The following is a 19,597-nucleotide window of genomic DNA, read 5'->3' as shown; positions in this document are numbered from 1 at the left end:
CACACACACACACACACACACAAGCACGGAGCTGTAGCTCAGGTTACAGCTCTGTAGTGATCCAGTCTAAATAATATAGCAGTGATGAATGGCAGGGCCAGATTCATATCCATCAACGGGCTCTTTTTTTAAGGGGCATCCATCTTCTATAAGGCCTCCCTTTGAATCAGGGAAAAGTGAGGTGAGAGAGAGACTGCACTGCCCAAACCCTTGGGAGACCCCTGTGTGCAGTTGCGAGTGGTTGTGCACGTCCACGAATGTGTGTGTGTTTGTGCGCATTAGATAAGACATTGTGACTGATACACGCCTGCAAGCAACCCCCCTGAACACACATAAGCATGGGTGAGAGACATACAGAGATTGTTATTGACACACAAACACAAGTACATGCCTGCATATGCAGCAAGGAGATTAATGAAGGTGTGATTTACAATCTATAGTAATCTATCATGTGAAATGTGAGTAATTGTGTGTAAAATACTATTTAAAGTTGCTGTATAAATATCACATTCACATGCTGTTTTCCTCCCGATCACCCACAGGGGATATGGAAAGTGGCCCGAGCCAAAACATTAGTGAAACTAGTCCAGCCGATTCCTTCTTCCACCCCCCCCTCTTCTTCTCACACACTCACTCATTCAGCACCAGTAATCCCCCTCTCTCTGTTTCTCCCTCTCCTCCTCACTCTTCATCCCTCAATTCCTCCCTCCTTCCCCGGAGGACCTCAGAGGCAGAAGGAAGGAACTCGCCTAAACGCTGAAATACACATGTGCTCTCGTATACACACGGAAACGGGTGCACACACACCGCTGTGCACGCACACATGTGAGGGCCTGGCAAAGCCCAGTTTGATAAATGACACACGTCATTGTGTCAGGAGAGAAGGGTGGGTCTGTGATGTATGGTGGGGACAATGAGAGGGGGAAATCGACTGTTTGGCAGTGAGACGGTGCTCGTCTACTCGCTGCTCTCCTCCTCTGGTTTCTGGAAACACGCACAAAAACCCCCCCAGCATGCACCAAACATACAGCACATGCATCCACGTAACTACTTTAAATACACCACATCAATGCACAGTCTAATACGTGAGTGCACACAGACATGCGCTCAAACCTGCACCAGATAGCCGGTCTGGCTGAGCGTGTTTGGGGCAAAGAAAAGGTTGCCCTGCTTTTCTTTTTTCAGTTACTGCTTTTCTTCTTGTGCTCTCTCTTTCTTCTTATGCCTTTTTCTCACTTTATTGTCTTTCAAGGCCTTCACTTTCCCTGACTGAGTTACAGAGAGGAAGAGTTCATCGAGGAAAAAGAAAAAGAGAGAAAGAAGCAACTGCTGGTTGTGGGTAGGCAAGCGGCGAGAGGGGCGCAACGATATTAATCACAGTCCCGTTTGGCAACAGAGATACTAGTATTTCAAATAAAACAGCCAAACCTAGACAAATAGCCTTAACATGGGGCTGTAACCTGAGCAGCCCCCAGCACCACCCTTAAACTTCTCATAAAGTGGAGAAACAGAGAAAGGCTTCTGCTTTGTATTTCTTCTTTTTTTCTCCCGATCTTCCTTACCGACTATCTTTCTCCTGCCTCTTTTCTTTCTTTGTCGTTAGCAGTTGGCTGACATCTGCAGAGTGCATTTAAAGAGAAAAAAAATGTGTCAGAGGAGTGTGATGCACTCTTTTGCACGCATGCACACACACACACACACACACACATACGCTCACGCACGCAGGCGGCCCCCCTTGCTCGGTTTCATTAGCTCACTGGCAGGGTGGCACTTCTCAAGCTCATTACTGAGGAAGGATTTATGGCGCGGCAGCCAGTGGCGGAGAAAAGGCATCTGTCAATAATTGCAGGGAGCAGCAACTCCCATCTCCACCAGCTTTGAAATCTCATTAGGTATGCAGTTATCAGGCATAAAGATCAAAAACATTACTCAGCTCCGACAGAAACCGACCAAGAAACATTAATTAGCAACAGGCCCTCGCAGTATAAAATAAAACAGCCTTCTTCCCAGCTCCTCGCATCTCTCTCACTTTTCTCGCTCTGTTCAGCATGGTCGACCCTCTCTCTCTCTCTCCTCTCACCTGCCTTTCCTCTTAAACCTCTTTCAAACCACGCACAAAATAGACACACACTCCGAGGTGAGTTTGCCACTTAATACGCACGTCTACTTCCACATCCTTGTCAAGCCGTGCATTTCCCTGATTGACTCACAAACCTTCAGACAGACATAGACACAGTTGTGGTGTTGTGGAGGGTAACGATACTTTGCAGCCTTTGAAACGGATCAGACCATGATGGAAGAATAGGACGGCCTTTTGGTAGTGACTGAGTGGTGACTATTCTGCCGAGTGTGTGTGTGTGTGTGTGTGTGTGTGTGTGTGTGTGTGTGTGAGGAGAAAAGAGGAAGACGCTGTCAGTTTGAGAAGGATGTCAGTTCAGGCTGGCCCTGATTACCAGGGCCCGGGACGGGTCCTCACTGGCTCCCCTGCCTTTCATCAAAGCCACTGTCTCTCTCTCTCCCTCTCTCTCTCCCTCTCACACACACAAGCACGGACATGCACATAAACTCACACACAAACAAGACTGATGGCTGCCAGTCTTGTCTAGAGCCAAAGCCTCCGTGGGAAAGGGAAGCAAATGGCCCTGATAGTGTGAGCATGCACACAAACACACTCATACACACACTTTGCAGACATAAAGGCAACCCCCACTGAGGGTAAGAAGAAACCCAGACCTGGAGCCAAGCCCAGATGACACTCAAAAGACACACACACACACACACACACACACACACACACACATACACACACACACACACACACACACACACACACACACACACACACCTTGTCTTGACACTGTCTCATCCTCCTACTGGGCCTCCAGTTCCCTACACACCATGAGCCCCTTTATTACACACACACACACAGATTACCCCTGTCTCCTGAACATGAAAGTACCACAGTTGTACATGCTAAAAAAGAGATTGAAAGAATGAAAAAAAGATTATCCACCTTTCTTAATGATCAAAACCATAATTTAGTCTCTTTATTAGATGACACGTATATGACTTAATTTACATGTTTGTGTTCTCTTTTTGCTTTCAAACAGATCTGTAATATGTGTGTGTGTGTGTGTGTGTGTGTGTGTGTGTGTGTGTGTGTGTGTGTGTGTGTGTGTGTGTGTGTGTAAAATCAGACTCATTTCACTCCAATCCCTGTTTAAGCAGTTTTCTCAACATGGGCCCGTCAGCCAATCAGACCACTGATCAAAGAGCCACTGGCTGGGTTTGGACCAATAACCTTTGATTGCTATTATTACAGGTACATTTGACGTCTTTTCCATGGTTTCACTTTTTATATTAAATGGAAGGAAGCACGAACCATGAATCTTATTCCGACACAAAACAGTAACAAAATGAAAATTTGATTCCCATTCAATATTTAAACAGCCTTGTTGCAACACTCAAAGCATTTTCCTTATAACTATCAAATGTTTTACACGCTGAGAAATTGGGATGCCCTCCTTCAACCTGGGCTAAAATACACATTGGTATTTTATCATCTTTATTACATATATTTAAAGTTTTTTCAATTACATTTTTAAAATCTTTTATTCTTCTTTTTATTTCCTGAGTTAACTCTTATTCTACGTATTAATCTTTATTGCATATTGGCCTTTTTTAGCACAGTCTCATAAGTATGTGACCCTGCATTTCAGTGCATATATTTTATGATTGTGACAAATAAAAACTTTTGAATCACACACGTGCTGTGCGTAGTGTCAGCTATTTTGACTGCAGTCAGAATACGTATCGTTCACAGCTATTTTACGAAATGTGATTTGTTACACATATGAGGCCGTTATTAACAATAATATAATACATATATTAAACATTATTTGTCTCCTTTCCTTAACACTTATCCTTTTCCTGCATCTAATGTTTAATGTCGTAAACTAAACTTTGTGCCTAAAATAAAATGAACAGAAAAAATATAGATACAGATGCATATACTTGAGCTTCTTTCTCTCCTCTACATGCAGGCACAATCTACTGCTCTCTTCTCACAAAACAGTCTTTTGGGAGAAAGAGGAGAACAGGGAGGGGGTAGACAGAGAAGTGAGGGGGGGGTGCAGGATGCAGTCTTGTGAGCCAATTTAAGAAATAACTGCTGATGCATCAGCTATTGACTGTTTGAGCGCTCGTGATAACGCTCAAGGCGAAACTGGGAGCAAAATGACAGCATCAACTGCCTGCAATAAAGTGCAGTGCGCCAGACCAAGGGAGCTCTAATTGACAGCTGTCAACCTAATGGGAGCCATGACGGAAGATTCTGGGAGAGGGAGGAAAAGAAACACTGTTTATAAACCATCAGCCACTTATCCTCAAGGAAGCTCTCGCTCCCCTCCCTCCATCCCGGCCTCCCTCCTTTCCTCCCTCCCTCTTTCTCTCGCTCTATGATTGTCATTTGTCTACTCGCTTGCTTTTCCATTCACTTCTACTTTCTCCTGCCCATGCTCATAATCTTTTTTTACAATCTCATTCCCTTTCTGTCTTTCCCTATGATAGAATACTTAACTATGCAACAGTTCCCCCACTTCATACAGTACATTCTCTCCGTCTCTCTCTTGGTTCATTGTGGCAGAGCGTAGTGGGGCAGGAGCACAGAGAAAAGCAGAGGAAGGGCCATAACTAATCACAGTGTCAGTTAGCTGCCTGGGAAAGACTCACTCTGCACAAAGTAATGCAGGGAGCAGCACCGAGGCTGGGACGCCGACACTGACTGAAACAGAGAGTGCTGTCAGCTTAACATACGTGCAAAAGTTAGGAAACATGATAAGTTTTAGTCAGAGACGGCCTGCTGAGGGCAGTGAGAAATGTTTGGTGACTACAATTATATCCCACACACTATTCCATTCGTGCCAATAGTTAAAGAAAAAGAGAAGAACGGCACCAAAAAGGAAAAACGAAAAACATCCTACACTTAATTTCATGAAAACTCTCTTCATTTTTGTTCTCCCACCTGAAAACAGTCCGATAAATGGATTGAATAAAAGGTTGGTGTGATCAGCAGATTAATGATAAAACTTTGAAGTGGTGCTATTTTAATGTGTCCACCTCATCACGAGGTTGTAGCAGATGACTTTCAATTCAAGTAACCTCTGAAGTTCCTCTTTCAATTCTTTGACTGTGTCTCATGGGCCATTTTCTTTGCGAACTTTGAAATGTTTAAGAAGGATACTGGATTGTAAAAGAAATAAAAATCAGATTTTGAAATGTTTTTGCGACTACAATTATCAAGAAAATGCAAAGACATGTAGTCCCATTTATTTCTGTTACGTGATACAAAAGCGAGATAAATAGGCGCTGTATGAAAAATTATATTTATAATACAATATATATATTTTGACGCAACTTAACCTTTATTAGATTTATCAAGAATTTATTTAAAACAAGGTTTATTAGCTTCGTTACCATGACCTGTTTCATCAGATCCCATTAACACCCACTGGACGAGACAATGGGCTCTGATATGACATGCCAGTATATTATAATATAATATATACTATATATTATATATTTTCACTGTGGCCACCTCTCAATTGAAATGCATTTTAAAACAGCACATGTCTTGTACTCACTAAATAAAATATTCCTGTTAAAATGTTTGGTATATGCAGCTGAACAGAGTGAACATGTGTGCATCTGCATTGTGCGTGTGTGAGAGTGTACCCGCGCCCTCCTATGAAACTGTGAACGTGTGTGTGTGTGTGTGTGTGTGTGTGTGTGTGTGTGTGTGTGTGTGTGTGTGTGTGTGTGTGTGAGCGAGCACATTTAAATGGGCCACTGCATCTCGACTTAGATCCACCGCGAGTGCAACGTTAACACACATCAAGCGTGATTAATCTCTCGCTCTCATCTACAATCAATCACACACACACACTCGCAGACGTACACACACACACATAAACGCGCGCACACACAGGGAGGCAGAGAAATCACAGAAATCAGCTGCTTTTCCTCCACGGCTGCCATCTATCTCCTGTTGGACAGAACCAGATCTGTCTTGATGTTAATATTTACATAAATCATGCTTAGCCTCTTTGGACACCATGCTGATGATAGGTGTTTCTGAAAAATCAACTCGGGTGAAAAATCCCCCCACTCTGGGAAAGTGTCATTGAGTAGCTAATAATGACCAGTGTCAACGTCATCAATCTGCAGTGGGCTCATAGGAGGACAATACGCTTTTAAACACACACAATCACACGTACGCACACACACACACAAAGCTATGTTAAGAGCATGCGGCTATTATGGCTAAACATCCTTCATTTTAAATAACCTACATAGCTTTGAAACAATAGATTGGTTGTTTCACATGTGAGGACATGCTGTAATTATGTAGAATAAGGAACTATAAAAAAAGAATACAGGTAGAAAAATATACTGTGTGTTTGATGTTTAAGCTTCCTCTCCTATAACAATGATCTGTTTGCTCGAGCCTGGCTTTGAAGGCAGCGGACAAAAGCCCGCTGCTCGCCTGAGCTTTGTCCTTCCCTGATGTCAGGAGCACTGAAAAAATAAATACCTCAGAAAATGGTGTGTGTGTGTGGTCATCCTGGCTTATCCATGTCCGCATGTGTACGTGCGCACTCACACACACACACACACACACGCACACGCACACACACACACACACACACACACACACACACACACGCACACACACACACACACACGCAATGTCAACATCTTAACATACAAATTTCTCTGGTCTGCTCCAAGAAACATCCTCACGGCTAATTTTAAGAGCAACCAGGATTAGCTTCTACCCATCAAGGACCACTTATACACACACACCATGACACCGCTGTCCAAACTCTCACCTGTGGTGGGGTGGGAAAACGGGTAGAAGGTGTGAGTGGGTGGGGGTGAGGGTGAGGGGCAAATGAGGACGGTGTAAGATCAAGCTGATTACATCCAGCGACGCTGCAGACCTAATTGGCGAGCGTGACAGTGTGCGGAGCTTGTCATCTCCAATCATTAGGCCTGTCAGAGATCCATCAGATGCTCGGCTAATTAGGGGAACGCTAATGAAGCTGGCAAAACAACTCTTCTTTTTAGATGGCTGAGTGCGCTCCATCGCCGGGTTGGGAAGAGTGTTTGTTAGTGGTGGTAGTGTGGGGGAAGTAGAGAGGTCTGCTGGGAAGAGAAAGAGGAAGAGCGGGTGGGATCACAGAAAGGACAGGGATAGATGGAGAATTGTGTAAAGTAAAACCAATTGTTCTTCTCCCTCTCTACAGCCGTATCCTGACAGAACCCTGTGGCAGAGTTTGGATGCGATGACAGCGGAGCGCAATGTTCACATGGAACCACATATGGTCTGATGTTGTAATAAACAAACATGTGAAAAGTTCCAAATCAGCAAAAGTAAAGGAACTTTTCACTAAGCACTCTGACCTTTAACCAGATTTACTAGTTTCTGTCATTTTAACACATTTGATGGTTGAATGAATGACTGCCTTTAACCGCAAACCCCTCAAGAAGGCTTCATTGTGTAGGTGCAGGACAGAGAGACCAAATCAGTGCCATAAAGGGGAGGAAAAAGTGAAAGAAAGGAAGAGATAGAATAAAACTAAACCCCTCAGCCCATCCCCACCCCAAGCTCCTAATCAAGGCCTATCATTTGCCATCCTCCCATAACTCCTGCCATCAGTGTGGCGCAATCAATTTGTCATCACTTTTTGTGTGCCATGCAGTTCTCCTCAACCTTATAACTTGCAGCTGTGTGCCAGAGAGGGAGGGAGAGAGGGAGTAGGAGATGGAGGGAGGAAGAGGAGAAGGAAGAATGGGGAGTAAAACTCCTCTTTTGCCTGCCTCGTGTTTGTTCTTGTCCGCTCATCAAAGAAATGAATGCCTCATTTTCTCTCTGGCTCAATCCAGCTGAATAAAAAGACTTCCATCAATCTATCAATCCATCCATCCATCCACCCATTGTTTTGCCCCCACCCATAGTGTCCATTAGCTAAAACATTTAGATCAAGCAAGGCACTGGGTTGAGAATACATAAGACTCTCTTTCTCTCCATCTTTCTCTCTCTCTCTCTCTCTCAGCCTCTGATTGACCATTAAGGCCATTGATGAATGTGGCTGTGAGAGGGCAGACAATTAAATCAAATATGAAACAGAGTCTGTGTGACGGCTCCTTCTGATGGAGCAAAACAGTCTCTGCCTCACGATTAGGCTAATAGTTAAATTTTTTCATACCACTCCATACGCGCCTGCTAAAACAAGTATTGCATTCCTGTTTATATGTAGCATAAAGTCATTGCAGCATGTCTTGTGTGCATGCGCCACTGCACTGATGTAGTTACATGGGTTAAAGGTGTGTGTGTGTGTGTGTGTGTGTGTGTGTGTGTGTGTGTGTGTGTGTGTGTGTGTGTGTGTGTGTGTGTGTGTGTGTGTGTGAGCACTGTTAGACTGAAGGTAATTGTGGATGCCGCTCTTGCTCAAGAGTTAAACAAAGTTGAGCTTGGCTTAAAATTAAATGTTAAAGGTTATGAATAAATTATTGTTAATACACTTAGTGTTTAGAAGCCACATTACCACATGCTACAGACAAGCAAAGATGACAAAAATGTAAAGATCAAATAATCATATCGCATAATCCTATAGATCCTATATATATATAAAAAACTTGTAAATCATCACAAATCATTAGTCTCGAAAATGATCTGATCTGAAGACGAAAGGCGTTCCTCCACTTGAGTTGAAGCGTAAATTAAAATCTGAGTTAATTTCTTTATTTGTGTCAAAACTGAGGCAAAGGAGAAAAAAAAATTGTTGAAAATGTAGCCTGATTAAAAAGGAAGAATAGAAACATTCAATTAAATGATGGCTAGAAGTTTGCAGGGCCAGACGTGACTTCAGCAGGGCCCCGCTTTGCTACCAGAGTGAGCGAGAGGGGGGAGCTGGAGGGAGGGGAGATTTATTGACACTTATCGGGAATGAACAGATCAAAGGCTCGGCCAGATGACAGGCGATCAATCAGGCGTCAAATCAAAGATGGCAATTGTCCATTAAAGCTCTCTTCCAGTATGCACCGCCTCACCAGGCTGTGAAAGAATCTTTAGACAATAAGAAAAGTATTTCCCAGAAACCGAAGGGAAGGAGAAAAAGAAAACAGACCGAGCCCTGATGAAAAACAAGGATGGTAGATATTTTGGAGAGAGGTTTCTACATTAACGTCTCAGAGAAACAGGAAGCTCAGACTGAGAACATGCTACGAGAGAAGTGTATGTGAATAGCGGGGATAAAATATATTTTAAAATTTAACGATATATTCAAACATTACGAATTGCCGCAGAGAAGATTACAGCAGCACAATAGAATTACTAGTTTGCCATCAAAACAATCTATTAGAGATATTAGAGAAACGTTTCACTGAGAAGAGCAACACAAATAGAAAGTTATGAGACAAGCGTGGCTAAAGGGTTTAACTTCCTGTAAATTACTGAGAAATTTAAGACTTAAATCAGATTTCCCCAAAAGAAGTCAGCAAGCATTAGAGGCCTCTGTGACAGTCAGCTGACCCTTGGGTTCCACCACACCTCTCCAGCGCAGATCCTTACACGCCTCAGTCAAAGGAAGAAGAATGAGGAGGAAGACGAGAAGGAGGGTGCGCGGAGGAGTAAAAAGAGGTAAGGAAAGATCTATAAAAGATTGAGTTCCCTGAGGCGAGGTGAAAACCAAGAGTGAGAAGGAAAAAGGAGTGAAAACTCTCACGCTGTCCCTCTCTCCTAAAGGATGCATGTACCAGTATATTGAGCGGCTGGACTGGGACTTGTAACGACAGGACAGTCCACTTTGACCATACTGTAAACCACCAAATCTCCTCAGGACTCCCATGTGTGAAAAATACCAATCAAATCAAGTAATGATTTAAGGAGTCAATCTTAACATTATTTCCCTTCTTTTTATCAGTTATTTAAAAAAAGTGCTCATCACAGTTTTTAAAGCCTCAGCTGATGTCAACAAATGTCTTGTTTCATCCAACCAGTAAGACTCAGAGTTTGTTCAGTGATGCACAGCAAAGAGACAAAAGCAGAAAATGTCTTTTTTCTGAAAAGGGCATGTGTTGATATTTTTACTTGAAAAGTGACTGTGGCAATGAACTGATTTTACAAAAAGAAGACAATTTGTCTGTTCATCCACGAATTGACCAAGTGCACATTACATCATGGACGACCTATTGATGGACTTAGAGAAAAAATATAAAACTTTGGAGTTAAGGGTCTTTGGAAATATGAAAAATCCGGATCAGACATTATAGCAGAGGTATCGCTCGCTGTGATTATAATGTTATAATTATTGCCGAATTTCTAGCAGATATCAAATAGGAAAGGGCAAAAGTTGCGGTGAGGTCAGTGGAGCTGTGAAACGAATACGAAGGCTGCTGGATTTCTGCACTTTTACAGTTGGCTCCACAACAGAGGATGTTGTTGCAGTTACATAAATGTTTCTGTGTGGGTGAGGCAAATATCAATGAAAAGTAACTGAATGGGGGAGGCGGGGAGGAGGGGAGAGACACACACACACAGAGAGAGAGAGAAGGGGAAGGAGAGAGAGTGAGAGTGGTAAACTGCATGCAAACCGGAGCCAGTGCGTACCTGCGGCGCGCCGCGGCGCTTGCTGCTTCCTCCGCGGCATGTCGGCTCCGGGGGCCCGGCGGGGAGTTCTCTGGCCCCGGTGATCCGAGGCTGCCTGGGGAATCCGCGAAGCTTTGATACACAGTTTTGCCCCCCTGGGTGCGCTGCTCTCAGGGCTCCCACATAGATCGGGGAGGGTGCTCGTCGGGAGGAGGGGTAATGTGCAGTTTTGGGTCGCAAAAAGAAATCAAAGGAGAAAGAGCCAGTAGATGCGAAGACAAGTAAAGAAAAAAAGGGGAGAGAGAGTGGGGGGGGGGGGGGGGGGCGGGAAACCAGCGTGACTCCCCACGGCTGGCTGCTCTCTCCGTCGGCGGCTCGGTCGCTCTCTCGCCCGCTCCGGCTTGGATGGACGCGGCGAGGGGCAGGAACAGAGGGGGCTCCGCGGTAGAAAAACACCAGTCGGGAGAAATTGTTAAAAAAGCACCGTACGCCTCCGTGCGATCCTCCGTTCGGCGTCGGGGGCTGCAACAGGCAAGCTTGGAGAGACAAAACCAAATGATCGCGTCAGTCAAAAGTCCGCAAACAAGGGGACAACACATCAAGAGCTGACACAACTGAAGCCCTGCGCCTCCTCTACGGTTCAACCTCTCCGCCGCTGATAGGCGTCACGTAGCTCCCTGTCTCTCTCTCCCTCGCTCTCTCCCCCCCCCACCCCACCCACCCACCCTTTCTGCCTCTCCTACCCCCCTGACTCTCTTGCCCCTCTCACTCCTTCTGTCATTCACCACCTTATTCCAGCCCCGGCTATTGCGAGCCACCGGGGTAAATCACAAGCCTGTGGTTGTGTGGCTCGAAACGTGCGTAATAGCAGTCGTACTGCAGATGGGGGAGAGGAGGGGAGCAGACATGCGGGCACATGGGAGGCACACACACACACACATATATACAGTATCATTCACAAGCACGCGAATAGGGTGACAAGCGTGGTGTGAACGGGAATGCGCACACTTACTTCAGGGGCTGATCCTCCGCAGCGCTATCCATGAGCTTTCCCGGCAATCACGCACAATTCAAAGCCAAGAGCCGGACCAGCTGAAACGTGCCCGAAAGCATCTCATAAAAATCCATTCGCCTCTGGCAAGTCCTGACGGCGGTGTGAGAGGGGAAAAACAAAGCCACATGCAGCTTTTTTTTTCAGTTTGTTAATTCTCAGGAGCGATAGCGGAGGAGAAAAGAGGAGGAGGAGGAGGAGGAGGAGGGAAAAGGAGGAGGTGACGGCCGGGGACTGGTCGCCCACACGCTGCCCTGCCTGGCACGGCTCACGTTATTTTGTCCGAGAGCGCTTTGAAAAATCCGCTGAGGGCAAGTCACTCAGTCGGTATGTACGCGTATGCACATGTGGGCGTGCGTGTGGTTGTGTAGCTGCGCGCGCGTGTGCGTGAATCGATGAGATACGTGCTTGATTGGGTCTCCCTTGTTGTAATAATGTACATGAGGAGGAGGAGGAGGAGGAGGAGGAGGAGGAGGTGACGGGGCTCAGGCTGCTCCCATGCATGCAGGCTCGCTGGAGCGCACGGATCAGCCGAGTTCTGGCGCCCACTGCCAAACACTTTGTTGGCCGCTGACGGTACTTTTCTCCCCCTTTTTCCCTTCCTTACGCGGACTGATAGGAGCTATTTAAATCAGCCACGCAGCGAATCAGACGCGTCTCCCAGCGCTGCGCTCCGCTCTCCCTCCTGCGCCTCAAGTGACCGGAGAGGCGCAAAATCCTCACCGAGCGATGTCCCCCTTTACCGCCGCTGATTGGAGTAAAGTACTTTTTTCCTCACAGGTAAGCGCTAACACCTTGAGGTGCCAGTTATGTAGATGCTTTCTGGAGATGCCCTTGCTCTCCCTGCACTTCTCTCGCAGTGAGGGGTAAAAGTTTTTGGCTTCAAGTGAGTTGGTGAAGTGGATCAAAAAAAGAAAAAAATGTTATCCTGTATTTTTCAGGCAATCCTCAGAGTGGCTCCGCGGTGGCGAGAGCAAAAGGATAAAGACTCTCGGAGAGGGGATGGAGGAACAAGGGAGGGCACTAAAAGGGTGAGTTGCCAACGGCTGTCTGTCTCTCTCCTCCTGTCCTCCTCTGCGCCAGATGTGGTGCTGCTGCGCCTCGTCTCTCACGCTCGTCAAAAGCCGGTGGAAACAGCCTTTCCCCCCCCCCCCCACCCACCCCGCGTCGCTTCCCGTCGAGGGAATCCGATCTGCTCAGCGTCTCTCCTCCTCGTGCCGCTCCTCGTGTGGACCGGGGAGCCTCTCCGTTCCAGCGCCGTGCAGCGGGCTCGGTGGATGGGTTGGTGATTGGTGACTCTCCGCCGATCGAGGATGTTTTCGCCCGAATCTCGCCGCGACTGTGTGCGCCGCTCCACCACTGCGTGCCGTTAGATCCGCCCAAGCATCTGTCCGTCTTTCCATTGGCGCATCCATCAGTGTCACACACACACACACACACACACGCACACACAGCTGCCGTGCTCGCATTCCTTGTGATGCTACAACAGCCCCCCCCCCCCCCTCCCTCCTCTCAGTGTACAATCAAACATAACACTCGTGCACACACACACACACACACACACACACACACACACACACACACACGCACACACAAACGCGCGGCTCTCGCGCACGCGTGGGCGATGGAGAGCTCTCCTCTCCGTCTGAGTGACAAAGTCCACTTCCTCCCGAGCTCCTCAGCGGGAGATGTGCACTTCGGTTCTGCGTCTCCAGCCCCGAGAAGGAGCGCAAGGCTCTTTCTGTCTGGTTTTTCCTTTCTTTTCTTTCTCCGCTTCTCGTGGCGTCCACCAACACAAACAACTTGCGTCAAGCAGCTGACTTTCGAGACACTGATGTTGGTTATTTGTATTGTCAGCGGATTTTTAAAAAATATTTTATACCAGGCTCCGCTGTGGTGCTTTACGAACGAATGAAAAGAACAAAAATAAAAATGAAATAATATTTAAATCTGAAATTTGCGTTTGATATAATAAAAAGAGGACAAGACACAGGTCGACTTAATTACCGGGGCGGTCACACGCTGCAGGCAAAGGCGGATTCTGCGTTTTTGGTCAGCGCTAAATCTGCCACCATGTTTTAAATGTTTGTGATTAAGTGAAACTGGCGAGGTTCGCTTCCAAAAGTCAAAACAAATACAAAATAAAATTGATTAGCCTGCAATTGTGTCTAAAATCTGCAACTTTTAACTTTCATTTTACCTGTTAAATTAAATATATTCTCCTGTTTTACTTTTTTTGCATCAAACCAGGTTATCTCTGCTTTCCTCTGAAACATATTCTGGAATCATTTGACAAATCCTGGATCTCTCGAACCGGGTACAATGCATTAACTAATGTGGATAAAGACCAACAGACAACACAAGGATTATTCGTTGGGAGTTCTTAAAGGTGTTGCTAACATTTGCCATTTTTTTTATATAAAGCTCAACTTCTCTTTAAACTCGTCTCAACCTAATTACGCACTTTCCACTCCGCTGTGCACTGCGGATTTAGGTCCTGGGGCTTTGTGTAGCATGCTTGGCGCTGCCTTGGGTTTAAAACCCAGGTACAACAACTCACAGCTCGTTGTGTGCCAGATGTGTTTGGAGAGAGTGCACCCAGTGTGCGCTTACACACTGGATGAAGGGTTAATGTACGTTTTAAGCGCTCTCTTCTCTCCAAACATCATGTGGGGAATCAAATCACTGCGCCAAAGTGCTGCTGAGTCCAAACATGACTTGTGAGAGCAGCAGTGCGAGTATCAGACATCCAACATAACCCAATACAAAGCAAATGACTTTTCTATTTCAGTGTCACATCAGTGTGTCCCATTTACAAGATTGTCGCTCTTCTCATATTTTAGTTATTGTTTCACGATATATCCCACATTATGTGCGTGTGCTTCAGTGCGTGCGCGCGCGCGTGTGTTTGTGTGTCGTTAATTTAGAAGAATTGATCTTCTAACGAAACAGAAAAAACTTTGGAATGTATTCCGTTTGACGCAAGGTTTTCAGATTTGTTTTTAACGATTATGGAGTGAAGTGCTGTGTGTGCGTGTGCGTGTGTGTGTGTGTGTGTGTGTGTGTGTGTGTGTGACACAGGGACAGAGAGGTTACACTAATCATTCATTTCTGTCACTCACAACACAAATGTGTGAATTACCAAACAAATTAGGCACCATTTGTGTTTAACACAGTAATAAACACACTGAGCTGAGTTTACAAAAAGTAAATATATTTCTCAGCATGACGAGCTGTGCGTCTATTAATGGAAACAATTTATATTCCCACGACTCATCCATGCATCTAATTGTGTGCAATCGAAATATCTACTTTCAAAAACTATAGTTCAGAGTAAAATGATGCACTTTATATATCTACTATATCTGTATCTGATAACCACGCGTCTGTCATGTATTAATTTTATATTAATTCTCTGTTTGTTTAACTTTATGATTTTGACAAAAAAAATTGGATTTTCCGGAATTTTTTTTTTTTGTAGCACACATGGTGTGTTTCTTTTTTATCTTATAATGAAATACTTTTATTAACGTGCTGCTTGTACCAAAGACGACACAATTACAAAAAAATCATCACAACTTCATATGTTAACTCTTGCAAATGGGCCTATAGGATAAATCACAGTATATCGTTGTGTTGCCTGGTGCATATGTTATCACTTATATTAAAGCTAAATTAATTTAACTCTGTCGCCCTCGGTGGTGTGAATCTGTGATATTCAAGTCGCACTGATGATATGAACAGATTTACATCTCCCCTCTTAAAACAATATGCGTCATGCGGAGAAATAAATCTGCGGTGACATGTTTGAGTCCGCTGGAATTACAGGACGCGGACTCTATAAAGGCAGAGTCGTGCAGGAATATTATGACAGCCACGTCCATGACTCATGTTTGAGTGCTTGAGCCGTGGACTGTTTAGGGACGTGGGGGGGGATGGGGGGTGTACAAGTGATGAAGGGAGTTGTAATGTTGATTCCACCAATGATTAAAAGAAGAGCCTATACATTTTTATTATTGTGAGTGTGCCTGCGCAAAAAACTCCACTTCTGCGCATACAAGTCAGTCATTTGTGCTCCCTCAGTATCCCGAGTTGTGTGTGCGTGTGTGCGTGTGTGTGTGAGAGAGAGAGAGAGAGAGAGAGAGAGAGAGAGAGAGAGAGGTGGGGTGTTAGGGGCGAGGCGGGTGATCTTTACGCACAGGTCGGACCTCCACAAGCCTGTTCACGGACCGGACGCACGGCATGGCACGGGTTTTGGCACTCACTCTAAAAGGAGCGTGTCCAAATTCGACCCTGTGGTTCTATTACTGTTTTCATTCAGTGATGAACAACCAGGTTAATTCGAACCTGACTGAAATCATGCAGATGCCTCATCCAAGCAAGCGCGCAGACACGTGCTTTTGTCACTGGATTTTGGTGGGAGCGACACACACCTTACCATGAATGTGTGAAAAAAAAAGTTTAGGTTTGAGTGATACACTTTTTCCCGGAGAAATATAATCAGCAAATGCGAGTTTTAAAGTTCCATGTGCACATTGTTCTGGCTGCAGGGACATTGCCACCGTGCGCATTAGGCTTCCGCCCCCCTCCTCAAAACGCAAATAGATGCGTTCGGTTCAGTAGAAACAGGGGGAGGTTTAGAGCACAACTACTGTGATTTATCTCTCTGAGCTCCACCACTCCACACCATCCGCGATTTACTCTTTTTTTTTTTTTGCTCCTCTTTTTTTTTGCTCTTTCCTCTTCTTCTATGATGATCACTTTGGCGTGGAGAGGCGGCGTGGCGCACCGGCTTCTTCACGGCACACTGGTTTCTAGTAGAGTGGATAAAGAGCCAGAGGGAGGGACAGTTGGCAGAGCAGCTTGGAAAATTGAAAAAAAGGAAAAGAAATGGTATGATATACTATTTGTCCCCTAAACCCCAAACTATGGCACAGCCACTGAATCATTTGATCCGTTCTCCTGCATGCGTGGATTCCAGGACAAAAAGTGGGACAATGGTTAATAAATATAGCTGATTAAAAAGTCTGTAGGTCACCAATTTAGTGCTTGTACAGTTTTAATGGATAATAATAAATAATTATTAACAGTATTCTTCTTAACAAATTATTTTTGGTTCTGGTTCTGAGTCACTTGAAAACCTCTTAAAATAAATGTTGCTATAAATTCTGTGAGAATAAAACATGTATTAAAAACATTTATGATCCTTCAGAATCCAGAAGATGAGTGAAAAGAAGTTCTTGTAAAATTTTTATGTACAAAAATAAATAAAAATAGTTTATCTTTCAAGAAGAAAAGGCTGAAATAAGAAGTCCAAAAGCCTTATAAACACATATTTTAGTTTTATATTATAGAACTTAAACCATATTGTGTTTTGTTTTTCCTTCCTCCAATAAATCGGTGTTTTTTTCACCCTGGTTTTGATTTTCTTCATCTCAGCCTAAGGCCGTGCCTGTGGCTGTTGGCCACAGCCTCCTACCTAACCCACCTCAATTTGAGACAGACTGTTTTATTATGTAGTGTTAAGGTTTCGTCGATATCCCAATGACCTCAAATCTCCTCGCCCCTAACACACACCACTGGTATTCAGTGAAAAACAAGACAAGGTACTGATTTGCATGGAGAGAGAGAGCGAAAAAAGAAATGGAGGCCAGGGTGAGTCTCTCCTCAAATAACCTTAAAAGTTACAAACTCCCACTAAAAACAAGACAAGCATTGACAAGAGAAGCTGAAAAAGATGGATGCTCCCTCTTTCTCTCCCCAACCCCTTTTTCTCTCTCTCTCTCTCTCTCTCTCTCTCTCGCTCTCTCTCTCTCTCTCTCTCTCTCTCTCTCTCTCTCTCTCTCTCGCTCTCTCCCTCCCCAGCGTCCTCCCTCCCTCGTTGGGTGAGCTGCGGAGCTAGCAGGGTTGAGAGGGCAAGTGCTGACCAGCCCTCTTTCTTTCACTGTCTGTTGTTACTAGGTCACCACACACACACACACCCATACACACACTCACACACACACACACACGCACACGCACACGCACACACACACTTCTCCTTGCGGTCAGTGTTGCCACCAGGGAGAGGGGTAATTTAAGCCCTCCTTGATGTAGCCTATTCATCACTGTCCTGTGGACGGTGCTTCAAAATTAAAGTCTGATCTACAAAGTTAGAGTGAAATGAGATAAAAATTGGCAGAGGTCACCGTGGGCCAGTCTGGTCAAAACACAAAGCTGAGACGTGGCAGGGCCGGCTAGCGGTGCTGCTTTTATTGCTTTTCTCTATGTTTTGTGGGTTACTGGTCGTGATTTTTGTTTTTGGGAGGAGGGGGGAGCCAAATTAGAGGAAGAACTTGTTTGGAAGCCTGGTGGGTCAGTGCCAAGAATCTTGTAGTGAAGGCCAGTGTAGTCCTGACTGATGCTTCATAGCCTGAATCAGTTACCTCAGTCTGTCCCAATATCGGTTTTAAGAAGTTTGCATGATATTATGGCACCTCTGCTATTATTCTGGTTAAAATGTGATAAAACAAAAATCAAGACAAAACACCCTAAAGTAAAAAAAAGTCCACAACTAATCTAAATTTAAGTAATAATAATGAAATTAGAACACCTAGCCCTGCTTTTATTATTGGCTTAATGTCATTAAAATCATGCAAACACTACAAAATCAGATTTGGAAACAAAGTCAAATATTGCTTTTCCATCTTGTAGGAGATGACTTTACATCATCATGTGAAACAATACTGACTATTATTTTAAAAAAGACCTTTTTTTCTTCTTTACCTTCCTGTCAAAACCCAATATATCGACAATTTGATAGAAGTAGTACAAACCCTTCCTTTTGAATCGAACTGGGGTTGCACAGTTTATGACTGCGACATATAACCAAAATGACCACGAAGTGTTGTAATTACACTAAATAGGCAAATGTGTATGCGTCATTATTTATGATTTAGTTTGTGGTGTTGCATAAAAACGTATTTCAAATACAGAAGATTTATCTACAGTCCTGTGCCAACTTAATAATAATGTGTCTGAAACATATCATCATCTCAAAATAAGCGGGGGGGGGGGGGGGACACCTCAAACAGAACATTGTGGTTAAAGACGCAGAGAAATGGTAAATAGAGCAACTTCCTCCATCTACATTATTGGAGGATGTGGGAGAAGTGAATAAATGAGACTGTAACTGTAAAGTTTTCACTGTTGTCCAAACACAGACTTATGACCTATGACGTTGCTCCTCTTAAAAGTCACAAGCTAATGAAAACAAAGGGGGGTCTTACAGCGAGATTTGATTTGACTCGATAAATTGATCTTTCAGTCTCGTCACGCAGGACTAATGATCAAAAAAGAAACAAAAGTGGTTGACTTTTTCACGTGTATTTTACATAGACAAAGCAAAACAGACAGAATATAACTGGGAAGAGGCATTTTCCATTTCACTGTATCTTTAAGTGAGAGGCACAATTAGTGTGATTTAGTTTTTATAACAAGTCATAAACTGTGAACTCAATTCACAGACGGGAATATTTTTAGAAGGAGCAGGTACTGCGGAGGAAATGTTTGTCTGGAACGTCTGGTACAAGTCTGATGAGTTGTACTGTTTATCAGCGTACAGTGTGATGGCGCACTGCTGAGTGAGTCACTGCTTCCTCCTTACTGTGATTGTGTGTGTGTGTGTGTGTGTGCGTGTTTTGGATGCATGTGTGTGCGGAAACCACGCTGACAGCTGCAGCTCATTACAGGCACTATTACTGATGGGGACTGCTGGGGGAAATTCCTTCTTCCAGAGAGCAAACCACCCTGTTTACCACACGCACACACACACACGCTCCCTTTCACAAATGCATGCACACACACACACACACACACACACACACACACACACACACACACACACACACACACAC

The 19,597-nt window shown here is 44.6% G+C and overlaps 1 protein-coding gene across 1 annotated transcript in view; it reads right to left on the bottom strand.

Moving 5' to 3' along the window:
- Positions 1-13,210, bottom strand: part of tshz3b (teashirt zinc finger homeobox 3b) — a 36,165-nt gene extending 22,955 nt beyond the window's left edge. The window contains exons 1-2 of the mRNA XM_034579071.1: positions 11,664-13,210; positions 10,673-11,187 (exon numbers count right to left, since the gene is read on the bottom strand). Of these exons, the coding sequence (XP_034434962.1) occupies positions 10,673-10,712 (40 nt within the window). The 5' untranslated portion in view covers positions 10,713-11,187; positions 11,664-13,210. The remainder of the gene's footprint in view (positions 1-10,672; positions 11,188-11,663) is intronic.
- Positions 13,211-19,597: the final 6,387 nt, after the last annotated feature.

Source organism: Hippoglossus hippoglossus, chromosome 3, assembly GCF_009819705.1.
Source record: "Hippoglossus hippoglossus isolate fHipHip1 chromosome 3, fHipHip1.pri, whole genome shotgun sequence".
NCBI classification, from domain to species: Eukaryota; Metazoa; Chordata; class Actinopteri; order Pleuronectiformes; family Pleuronectidae; genus Hippoglossus; species Hippoglossus hippoglossus.
The sequence above is the reverse complement of the archived record's forward strand: the minus strand, read 5'-3'. Positions and strand labels throughout refer to the sequence as shown.